This window comes from Neolamprologus brichardi, chromosome 13 (genome assembly GCF_056152115.1).
Source record: "Neolamprologus brichardi isolate AB-2024 chromosome 13, ASM5615211v1, whole genome shotgun sequence".
Lineage (NCBI taxonomy): Eukaryota > Metazoa > Chordata > Actinopteri > Cichliformes > Cichlidae > Neolamprologus > Neolamprologus brichardi.
The window spans coordinates 5,327,366-5,339,951 of record NC_142116.1 but is presented as its reverse complement, the minus strand read 5'-3'; the positions used below and the strand labels follow the sequence as shown (position 1 = coordinate 5,339,951).

At 44.2% G+C, this 12,586-nt stretch overlaps 1 protein-coding gene across 1 annotated transcript; it reads right to left on the bottom strand.

Moving 5' to 3' along the window:
- Positions 1-7,117: 7,117 nt before the first annotated feature.
- Positions 7,118-10,926, bottom strand: LOC148099892 (uncharacterized). Its single transcript, XM_087849681.1, has 4 exons — positions 10,107-10,926; positions 9,048-10,043; positions 8,696-8,798; positions 7,118-8,545 (listed from the first exon to the last, which is right to left on the bottom strand). The coding sequence occupies exons 1-4, from the start codon at positions 10,392-10,394 to the stop codon at positions 7,602-7,604; spliced, it is 2,331 nt and encodes a 776-aa protein (XP_087705807.1). The 5' UTR covers positions 10,395-10,926; the 3' UTR covers positions 7,118-7,601.
- Between the last annotated feature and the right edge of the window lie 1,660 nt (positions 10,927-12,586).

Genomic DNA, 12,586 nt, shown 5'->3' with positions numbered 1-12,586 from the left:
AATTCACACAAACAATCACTACAATATTTGAAAGAAACCCCAGAAATCACAGGACTCGTTATGAGCAAGTACTGGGTGACAGTGGCACTAATGATTACATACAGTTGTGGTGTATAAACATACTGGGATTGAAAAGAGAAGAATGACCAAGAGTATCTGAGAAGCCCCTGAGCAGCCAAAGCATCTGTCTCTCAAATCTAAACTGGAAGCACAGGTGCAGTAAGCCTGCAGTCTGAGAGCACTGCTCTCAGACGAAATACAATATGCTTGACACATTTCACTTTGGCTTTCTTAGAGCTCGTTCCACTGAAACTGCTCTTCTAAGAGTGTCTAGTGACATTTTTATGCAAAGCAACGAAGGAGAATGTTCTGTTTTCCTGATGTTGGCCCTTACTTCTTTGATAATGGTGACCATCATATTTTGCTTAATAGGCTGAGTTACTTGGCGGTTGTATCTGGATCTGCTTTGGAGTAGTTTGCATCATATCTGCCTGAACTATGCTTCTTTGTGGTTGTTTCTAAGTAAGTTCTCATCCTCTTCTCTAACGTACGATGTCCTGCAAGGTTCTGTATTGCTGCCCTTATAGTTTCTATTATATCCACGCCATTTTCAGCACATTTTGACCACCATTAAGGGTATTTGCTATCATTGCTATGCAGATGACATTTAGTCATCTCTTTTAACCTCCTAGGACCTGGCGTCCACATATGTGGACATCACATTTTGGGTTATTTAGACCAAAATACTAAATTTTGCTCTACAAGGGCCTGATATCCACTTCTATATCTTCCTGATATCCTCTCATTTTTCTTAGAAACAAAAATCAGGTAAAAAAAAAAAAAAAATCTGGTAATTCTTTGCTTTTACATTCATCAGGTCCCAATCAGCCCAAATATCAAAGAGAAATTAAAAATGCATGCCATGAAAGAGTTCGGGTCTTAGGAGGTTAAGCCTCAAGATGATTCTGAACTGCATTTCCTGAATATGTGCTTAGAATTCATTAAAAGTTGGATGACTGATAACTTTCTCCACTTTCATGAAGAAAAGAACACATGTCCTTGTTTGTGCCCCTGGCAGATTTGTGCCTGGGGTAATGAAAGCTCTTGGTTCCTTTGCAACATTTGCTAAATCATCTATCAGGAACCTTGGGGTCACTTTTGATCACATTTGAATTACTGTAATTTATTTTTCTAAGAAACAACTTCCTGGAACGTCTGCAGGTCATTTGCAATGCTGCAGTGAGGCTTCTTTAAAGTACTCTCATGTCACGCCATTGCTGGTCCAGCTGCACTGGCTCGCCATTGAAAACAGAGATTCTGTTTCTGACTTTTAGAGCTCTTCCTGGACTAGCACCAGATTATGTCAGCGGACTTTTACAGCCATATATCCCCAGCACATCCCTGAGGTCTTGCGATCAGGGCCTACTTGATGTACATCAAATAAGGCTGAAAAGTAAAGGAGACAGAGCTTTTTCCACAGTGGACCCCCAACTCTGAAACTCTCTCCCTTGAGCTTAGGAGCTGTGGTCTTACAAGAAGCAACTACAAACTCTTTTCTTTGTTAATGTTCTGGTATTTTGTTGAGAAGCACTTTGTGATCTCTGTTTTGAAAGATGCAATATAAATAAAATTTTACTAATTATTTTACTTCCTCTGTCAAGATAATAAGGTGCTATTTTTAAGCTATGACAGGGCCTGATTAGTCACGTTTTTGTATTCAATGAGAAAGATTTTAAATAAAATTCTGAATTCAGCAGGAAGCCAATGAAGGGAAGGTAATATCAAAGAAATACTGCCTCTTTCTAGTCCCAGTTCGTACTCTCACTGTAGCATCCTGGATCAGCTATAACATAGAATTAATTTTTTGTTCTCAAGACAAAAAATGTGACTAAATTACAATAATTCCTACATGAGTAAATATGGGTTTGGTCACTAGCCCAACATATGTATGTGTGTGTGTGTCTGTGTGTGTGTATTTTGTGGGTAGCTGTGATTAAGAGCTACAGGAAAATAAAGTATGGTGCCTTGATTTTTTGTGTGTTAGTGCTCAGTATCACTGCTGGGATGGGTTGGAGGGCAGAAATATGTTTTGAGCTCTGGGTTTATTGTCCTTTTAAGGAGCTCATTAACTTCTATGGTCTTACGTCTGTGGCATTATTTAAGTTTGCTAAGAGCTTGACTCATTTAAAACGATTTACTTCATTTTTCTATTTAATGCAGTATTTCCTCCTTATGCAATGGAAAAAAGGGCTCTGGCTAAGAGATTTTTTCTTTATGTTGCAAACTTTTGGATATATGTACTGAACGGACTTCTTTTGACATTGACATATTAAATATAACAAAGTTAAGACTTTATAGGTGTGCTTTGCTCTTATTTCTGAGGCTGAACATTTAGCATTGCAATTTTGTAATGATGAAGCTGCTCTTCTGCTGAAGGTACAGTGAAGTGAGGGAAAGAGAGTGCTCAGGGTTATAAAAAGACAGAGGAAGACTTTAGATGTCAAAGTTAAATGCAATTCAGTCTCCGCACTCTGACAGGTGTGTAATGTAGAGCATTATGTACAGCTCAAAGAACACGATATGAACAATGGGCGTGGATAATCTAGAAACATGTTAAAGTACTGCACAAGACAAAAAGGTGAAGGTTAGGTTTTCAATAACAAAAATATGTAAGCTTTGTCATTCTATTTTTAGACTATTCAAACCATGAGATATGTTTTATTCTCAGTTCTGTTTTGACAGTGTTGTCCTTGTGTTCCCGTTACAATATATACACTTATGTTGTCATAAAAAAATTTAAATTGCAACATATGACAAACTAGTCAAAGCATACAATCATAGTCACACTCAAATCTTTTGAAAAGACACAGCAAAGACTGACAAGCATGTGTAATTATAAAATACTGTGAATACATATGAAACAAAACAGACATTTTATGTAATTATTTTTCTATAAAGAAATTTTCTTCTTGCTTACCTTCCTCCTGAGATCTCTGACTGATCCACTTCCTACAACTCCTCTCAAATTTCAAGCATAAGAATTAAATAAAGAGGTGAAATCCTAATATTAAAAATCTGATGCTCCCCCAACAGAGATTGAGACTTTACTACCTGCTGGGTTTCTCTCTCCAGCTCACAGCTGGAACAAACATTACAGCCAGTGTTTTTACTCCGGTGCCTGTGTCCGTATCTGTGTTGGCAGACTTAAAAACCTACGCTGTGCCAATCTGGCACATCAGACTTGGCTCCATAACATCAAGTTTTATTGCGGGCCCTGAGAATACTGAGAGACCCTGGTAAGAGTCTGTGATAAATGAACCTCCTGGCCTACGAGCTGCTAACTGCCAGCAGAATGTCTCTGAACATTTCCTATGTCATCAGGGCTTTCTAATCACAAGGTATTCACGCCTCGATCAGCATTTAGCTCACCCTGTGAGCAGCCGACCAGGGTGTGCGGGGAGGCATTATTTCCTGACTAGTGCTTTTCTTATGTCTGGCCTTGCCAGCAATCGATTGGCATTTCCTTTGTCTGCCACATTAAAAGACTCTGAGGTGTGTGTTTTCCTCTGCGTGTGTGAAACCAATATGAACTGACTTGCAGTGCATTCACCTGCCTGTGTATCCATTACCTGTTCACGGTAAGGAGACCGTCAAGGTTAAGGATACTTTTGCAAAGATTTGTGCTGATGTCCGATAAGCATCTGGAAGGCAGAAAGGACTGATGGGTAATGAACCTGGCTCAGTATCATGAGTTCACCATCAAGGCTAATGAAATGTATGTACTGGATGCCCAAACCAGTTGCTTAAGCTTAAGTGACTTGGGTGAGACAAAAAGAGTCTGACAAAAGATGGCAGACAGATGAAGCACACTTCAGTCATCTTTTTAAATGCAATAAAAAGAGGCTTTCTGATCTATTTATGGAAAGTGACAGGTACAATTTCTATTTTCAAATCATACGAAAATGCTTGATGCTGATAACAGGAAGCAGTCAGGTATGAGTGACTGCAGTTACTGTCTCAGTTTTCTTTGTGATAGTATATTTTCACATCAGATTACACATCGACTGACATCCTTCTACCCGTGTTAACATTCATGGATCACATTGCAATAAGTCGTGTAGTGAGTTAGAGGGAAAAGACTAAAGTGTAACTCAACCTCAGAAAGTACATATGTTCAAAATTGTGTTTGTCGCATATTTCACAGCCATGCCTTCAATTACATACAGATTTGTGTGCATTGGCATTGCAGATTCCTTCATGATTTTTTAAATAATTTACTGTCAGTTGAGGTAAAGTGTCAGATATTGTGCCAGAAATCACACACACACTAAGAAAGAAACTTGGCTTCCAGTTAATTTAAGAATGATCAACACAGTTTATAAAATGCAGGCAGTAATTTTGTCTTTTTACTAGCTGTGAAGCTTACTGCTATTTTTAGAAATCTGAAAATCAGGTGAAAACAAATGAATCCCACACTTTCAGGAGTGAAAGATCACACTAAAAAGAGATAGTCAGGTTTCTTTTTTTTTGTTCTGTTTTTACACTCAGATTGTTGGCCAGAATGAGATGCAATCAGTTTTAGGATATTTAATCAACGACAAATCAGCCAGAGAGCAATGAAAGGTTAAATAACTGCCGACGATGCAAAGTTAGTCAGTCCCATTTACTCAACTTTCTCAGAGGTAAAGTTGGGTAAATGTTCGCTAGTCTGCAAATACTGTGTCTATCAACTGTGGAACAATTTCAGGAAAAATCTTCTTCAATGCAAAATTGCAAAGAGAATATCACATCGTCTGCAGTACATAATATCATCAAAAGAGTCCAAGAATCCATGAAAAATCTTGTTGCACAAGTGACCAGATTGAGAATTAATGCCCAGGATTTCTGGGCTGCCAGAGGCGCTGCATTAAAAACAGGCATGGCTGTGTCATGGAAATACCTGCATGGAGTCTGGAACAATTCTAGAAATCACTGTCTGTGAACAAAGTTTGCTGGGGCGCCACAAACGCAGGTTAAAGCTCAATCTTGTGAGGAAGGAGCCATATGGAAACATGATCCAGAAATTCTACCATAATTACTGAGCCAGAGCTCATTTAAAATGGACCAAGGCAAACGATGAACTGAAATTTAAAATCTTATGGAAAACATGAACACCGCGTCCTCGTGGCTAAAGATCAGAGGGACCATTGAGCTTGTTATCTTGGATGTAATGGGGGTCATTAGTACCTATGGAACCAGCAGCTTGCAGACCTTGAAAGGCACCATAAACGTTAATAGGTACCTAAAGGTTTCAAAGCAACATATGTTCCCTTCCAGAAATCTTTTTGCATATTTAAGCGAGAGAATACAAAATCACATACTGCATCTAAAACAACAGCATGGCTTTGCAGTAGAGAAGTCTGAGTGCTCACCAACTGAAAACATTAGGAGCATCATGAAATGAAAAATATGACAAAGGAGACCCAGTGCCATTGTGCAGCTAGAATCCCATATCAGACAAAAATGGGAAAATATTCCCTTCCCAATAACCACTCTGCTCAGTTCACCTGTGTTTAAAGAGGCGATGCTACACACAGTGCTAAAGATGGCCAACTTTTCTGAGACTTGCTGCTGTCATCAAATTCAATATAAGCTAATATACAATCTCTTCTTAAAATTGTACATTCTCTCAGTTTAAATATATTTAATATATATATTCATATATTTCCTCTGTTCTATTGTGAATAAAATATGGATTTGCAGATTGTGTTGTTTTTTTACATGGTTACAGAGCTTGGACTGTCTGCTAGTGACAAATACAGTACTATAGATGCTGCATCAGCTTATAGAGTTGTGGATTGTACAAAGTCAGAAAAAATGTATTTACACGTGAAAATATTATGAAAAAGCAACTAAATAAGCAAAATATAACCATATTTTAAAGGAGGCAAAGTTAAAGAAGGGTCCAGCTACAATTCATTTGGACATAATGCAAATATAATGCACATGTTAATGACTGGTGTAAAGGGAGCCAGTGTGTTTTAATGACACTGGGTTGGCTGATGACATGCTCTTGCAGCAGTGACACAAATGTAACATATAAATGATTGTACCATAATTTTTAATTTCCCCAGGGAGGTCATTACAGTATTATCTAGATGTATATTCATCACCCTTTTCCTCTCTCTCTCCCGTGGCCAACATCTTCATTACACTTTTCTTCCCTTGATCTCCTTCTTGTCTCTATGCTGGCATCTTTCTCAGTGTTTTCACTTCATTCCACTCTCTCTTCCAGCATCTCCTGCTTGCTTTCATTTTCCCGTACCCATATTCACCAGCTCTCTTTCTCATATGTTCTGTCAGTATCAGTCTTCTTCCCCCTTCTTTCCCACAATGGCAAAGGTCACAATAGTAGCAATGACATTGCTTATCTTAGTTATTTTGTTGTCATGGCACCCCTAAAGCAAATGGCATGACAGGCTAACAGAGTTCCAGATGAGCATTCATTAATAAAAACAGTTTTAATGGCTGGTCACATACAATTTTTTGTACTTCTCTCTTTTTATTTATTCATTAATTTACTCAGTTATTTAATATAAAGTCATAGTAAAAAGAAAGCACAGCCTCTGTTAATGAGAAGGTTTACATATCAGGACAAAAGATATGTCTTAAATTGTCCTTACCAGGTCTTTAATGTCTTTAAAAGGAAAATACAACAACATGTCATATAAGAGTCTCTGTTTTCTTAAAAAGAAAAACAAAACATATTAAAATACAAAAGCAGCAGAAAAACTAGACATTCTAGGTAACTAGGTATAGGTTGTAGAGCTTATAGAGCCATCTTCAGCAGCAATACCCTAAAACATGTACTTGGGATCATCATTCTGTTAAATGGCCCAATTTTGTCCAAGCTTTAGGTGTTGGACAGATGGCATCACATTTAACTCCAGAAAACTTTGGTATATAGAAAGGTCATTGTTGACCCAATGTGCCCAAGTCCTGTAGTTGCAAATCTAAATCCCAAATCTAATCTGAGGGAAAGATCAGAACAATGACAAAAGGAAAACAATATGTCACGGCTGGCGGGGTGAGCCGTGTGGTGTGGAGGAAACGGAGGACCCAAAATGCAGACAGCCGATATGATGATATGAGTGAGGGTTTAATTTACGGTGTACAAATAACAGAACTGAGGGCAGGACAGAACATAAACCTAAACTGGGTGAGCTAAATAACAAACCGGATCATACAAATGGGGTGGGAGGCAGAGAGACACAGACGAGGAACAGACACCATGAAACACAGACGAGCCGACAACCAACACAGACCGACACCCACTATATATACACACACACAGGGTAATCGGGTAATGGCAGACAGGCGGGGACACAGCTGGAACTAATGGACATAACGAGACACAACCCTACAAAGTAAAACAGGAAACACACAGACTGTTTTACATAACAACACGGGGACATGAACAGAGCACCGAGGGAGACGCAGGTAGGGAAAATAAACACAACCAAACCCCAACCACCAATACAAAACAGAATAAACTAGAAAATACTAATAACAAAACTCAAAGCGCTGGGTCACCGACCCAGGACCGTGACAGTACCCCCCCCTCAAGGGCTGGCTCCAGACAGCCCAAAACAAAAACAGACGACCAACCCAGGGCGGGCGGCGGGGGGATCAGGACGGAGGGACCAACACCGAACAAAAACAAGCTCCAGCGAACCAAGCGAATTGTCCAAAACACAAACACACATGCTGGAGTCCAAGAACAGGGTCCCAAAACATAGTTCAGGAGGCCGGCCATGCACACGGCAGCGGCGACGACGGGGAAACAGTTCAGGAGGCCGGCCGTGCACACGGCAGTGGCGACGACGGGGAAACAGTTCAGGCGGCCGACCGTGCGGACAGCAACGGCGGCGAAACAGTTCAGGCGGCCGACCGTGCGGACAGCAACGGCGGCGACGGGGAAACAGTTCAGGCGGCCGACCGTGCGGACAGCAACGGCGGCGACGGGGAAACAGTTCAGGAGGCCGGCCGTGCACACGGCAGCGGCGGCTTAGATGCCCAACATGCGGCCCGGCAGATGACCGACGATGTTGAGGCGGCAGTTGGGAACCTGAAGGCTGCGTGGCCTTCGCTGGACCACACGAGGCAGGAGCTGAAGCTGGACCAGACGAAGCTGAGGCAGAGGCTGGACCAGACGAAGCGGAAGCAGAGGCTGGACCAGACGAGGCTGAGGCAGAGGCTGGACCAGGCGACGAAGAAGCCGGAGCTGGACCAGGCGACGAAGAAGCCGGAGCTGGACCAGGCGACGAAGAAGCCGGAGCTGGACCAGGCGACGGCGTGGGTGAAGCTGAGGACACGGAGGCTGCAGCTGGCGAGGATGAAGACACGGAGGCTGCAGCTGGCGAGGATGAAGACACGGAGGCTGCAGCTGGCGAGGATGAAGACACGGAGGCTGCAGCTGGCGAGGATGAAGACACGGAGGCTGCAGCTGGCGAGGATGAAGACACGGAGGCTGCAGCTGGCGAGGATGAAGACACGGAGGCTGCAGCTGGCGAGGATGAAGACACGGAGGCTGCAGCTGGCGAGGATGAAGACACGGAGGCTGCAGCTGGCGAGGATGAAGACACGGCTGCTGCAGCTGGCGAGGATGAAGCTGCTGTTGCTGCCGGTGGTGTGGATGAAGCTGCTGTTGCTGCCGGCGGCGTGGATGGAGCGGCAGCCGGCGAGGATGATGAGGCTGCAGCTGGCGGCTGGACGGGCTCCTCGGGCCCTCCAGCTGACGAGGCAGAAGACTGGACGGGCTCCTCGGGCCCTCCAGCTGACGAGGCAGGAGGCTGGACGGGCTCCTCGGGCCCTCCAGCTGACGAGGCAGGAGGCTGGACGGGCTCCTCGGGCCCTCCAGCTGACGAGGCAGGAGGCTGGACGGGCTCCTCGGGCCCTCCAGCTGACGAGGCAGAAGACTGGAAGGGCTCCTCGGGCCCTCCAGCTGACGAGGCAGGAGGCTGGACGGGCTCCTCGGGCCCTCCAGCGGACGAGACAGAAGGCTGGACGGGCTCCTCGGGCCCTCCAGCTGACGAGACAGGAGGCTGGACGGGCTCCTCGGGCCCCCCAGCGAAAACAGTCGCAGAACCAGTGGGCACTGGAGCCCCTGGCAGGGACGGATCAGAACCAGCAGGCGCACGGGCCTCTGGCAGGAACAGATCAGAACCAGCAGGCGCACGGGCCTCTGGCAGGGACAATTCAGAACCAGCAGGCGCACGGGCCTCTGGCAGGGACAAATCAGAACCAGCAGGCGCACGGGCCTCTGGCAGGAACAGATCAGAACCAGCAGGCGCACGGGCCTCTGGCAGGAACAGATCAGAACCAGCAGGCGCACGGGCCTCTGGCAGGAACAGATCAGAACCAGCAGGCGCACGGGCCTCTGGCAAACACAAGGCTGACTGCAGCTGCACCGAACATTGACTCAGCTCAGGCAGCGACAGCCGGGTGCAGTCCTCAGCTGGCTTCTTTACCTCCAGGGGTCCAGAGTCTGCTGGGGGCTGAAACCCAGCCTCTGGGGAGGCCCTGGAGTGCATCTCAGAACTGGCCAGCTCTTGAGGAGTGTTTTCAGGATTGTGTGGTTTGTCTCTCTGCAAAAAATACTTAGAAAAAGAGTCCAAAACGGGAGGCAGAGACGCAGCCTGCTGTACAGAGGGAGTCGGTGAAGATGGCATAGATGACTGGGCTAGTGGGGATACCGGGGGCCGAGCTAAACGAGCTTGCGGCTGTGCAGCTAAACGAGCTTGCGGCTGTGCAGCTAAACGAGCTTGCGGCTGTGCAGCTAAACGAGCTTGCGGCTGTGCAGCAGGCTCAAAAAACACAGCCCCGGTATAAACAGTCACTAGTTCCGGTGAAACCAAAAGAGTGTCTTGTCCACTCACCACAGCCTGTAGTGCTATAGTCCTAGTATCCGGCTGTGGGGTGACGCGCCGACGGCGCGATCGTCGCCTCCTCCCTGCGGACGACTCCGGCGGGCCGGGCAAAACCTCCGGCGGGCCGGGCAAAACCTCCGGCGGGCCGGGCAAAACCTCCGGCGGGCCGGGCAAAACCTCCGGCGGGCCGGGCAAAACCTCCGGCGGGAGAAGCTGACGTGGCTGTTCCGGGGCGGCCGTAGTCCGCTGCTGCTGGACAAAGTCTGTGGATTCCCGGGCTTGCACCACCTCCCGGGCTTTACGCAGGTTGCGAATTAAGTCCGAAAGTCCCTCGAACTGGCAGAGGTAGGAATTCCCTTCCAGAATTGCCTCGATGGCTTTTAACCCCACCACTTTCGCACTTGCGTTGGTGGTGTGGGTTACCCAGTCCATGAGGCGTTGGATGCGTGCGAGGTCGCTCTCCCCAGACAAAGCTGCTGGATCCATCTTGTGGTCGGCTCGTACTGTCACGGCTGGCGGGGTGAGCCGTGTGGTGTGGAGGAAACGGAGGACCCAAAATGCAGACAGCCGATATGATGATATGAGTGAGGGTTTAATTTACGGTGTACAAATAACAGAACTGAGGGCAGGACAGAACATAAACCTAAACTGGGTGAGCTAAATAACAAACCGGATCATACAAATGGGGTGGGAGGCAGAGAGACACAGACGAGGAACAGACACCATGAAACACAGACGAGCCGACAACCAACACAGACCGACACCCACTATATATACACACACACAGGGTAATCGGGTAATGGCAGACAGGCGGGGACACAGCTGGAACTAATGGACATAACGAGACACAACCCTACAAAGTAAAACAGGAAACACACAGACTGTTTTACATAACAACACGGGGACATGAACAGAGCACCGAGGGAGACGCAGGTAGGGAAAATAAACACAACCAAACCCCAACCACCAATACAAAACAGAATAAACTAGAAAATACTAATAACAAAACTCAAAGCGCTGGGTCACCGACCCAGGACCGTGACACAATATTTACTGCTGATAGGCAACCATAGTCAACTATATATCATCTGACTTGACGTTTACTTTAGCTTTTATTCTTGAAAACATCAGCATTCGACTTTAATGTTTGCTCCTGACTGTTTAAAAAAACATCCAGCCACAGGAGCTATTTATCAGCTGCAAACAGAACTGTTCGAACAATGACAAATGCGTTTATGCTTCCTCAGTCTCAGATTATCCAGAAGATGAACATTGTTTAAAGCATGTGTTATTTCATAACTCGTACATAATTTTCTCTGAAGTAAAAGAGATACACTGGATCTCTTCAAGTTAAAAATAATGATGGTGTCAGATTGAAGTTATTACTGGTAGCCTGAGGCTATCCAAATTGGATTTGATGTGAAAAATCAATTAGTTTACCAATCTGTAAATCGTGTGGCTGCTTATACGGACAGACGCTATCAGGGATATATTTGAAGTGGTTTATAAGGGAACTAATCTGTAATTCAGTGGTCCGTTTTTCATGATTGAATATGACATGACTAAAAATGGATTCACCACAGAAATTAATCTCTTTCAGACCAATGGCATTTGCTGTACAGCAATTACAAGTGATAAAAATGCTAATAGGTGAGCTAATAAGTATACTCATTAATAAAACATATAATAAGTAATGTATCTTTTTTAAGAAGTCTTTTTTTCAGGGTTTTTTCTAAAAAAATCTGTAGTTCTGCAACATTCTCTGTATAAATAATGTAAAAAGGCTGATTTTCGGGAAATCGCCTAAAGCAATGCAATTAAAGTATAAAAAGAATTAAAAGCAAGTCCTTTCCCCGAGCTTGTGATGTAGCTATTCTATCACTTGTTTTATTAATGCCAGTCTTATCTGCTTCTCTGTCTCTGAATCACTTTGCGACAAACAGAGTTTGTTCTATGAATACAATTGACTTTCAGGGGACTTGTGAATCACAAATGAAAACAAGAAAACTTTCTATCAACAGCAGCTTGAGGGTGAGTCAGAGATAGCAGAGGCCCAGTGCACACTTAGGGCTGTTGTCTTATTCCCTACATAAGAGGTTATTTGGACACACAAACAAGTCAAAGACCGACTGCAATGTTCTCTGAGTGGAACGTTTTGATTTTTGAATTGGCTCCTTTTGACATATTGAGAATCTTGGAACAGGCAATTTTGCAAAAAATGATAGAAAAGGTTGGTGGGGAGTTACTGACAGAGGAGAGGCGGGTGGTGGTGAAAAGAGTTGTAAACAGAAAATCTAAAGTTACAGAAGACAGGGGGCAGAAACAAGAGAGAAGCTGAAAATACTAAATGGAGAAAAGTGGGACCAAGTAAGACTAATAGTAAACGTTGAGAGGGAATGACAGTAAAAACCAAGATTGCAACAATCAATAAATCCAGAAAAAGATGGATGGATTTATTGAATGGTAGGGGGTGTATACATCTCCCAGCATCTGTTACAGGTGCCTTTTTAAGACTCATTTGACTGTAATCGCTATATAAATGCAATCCATTATTATTATTATTATTATTAATCAACAAAAGTGTGACATTCCCATTGATTATTACAGATTTTGAGAAAGTGAGCAATCTATTTTAGATATCTTTATTCATTATTGCTTCATCACATTGTAGCATCTCA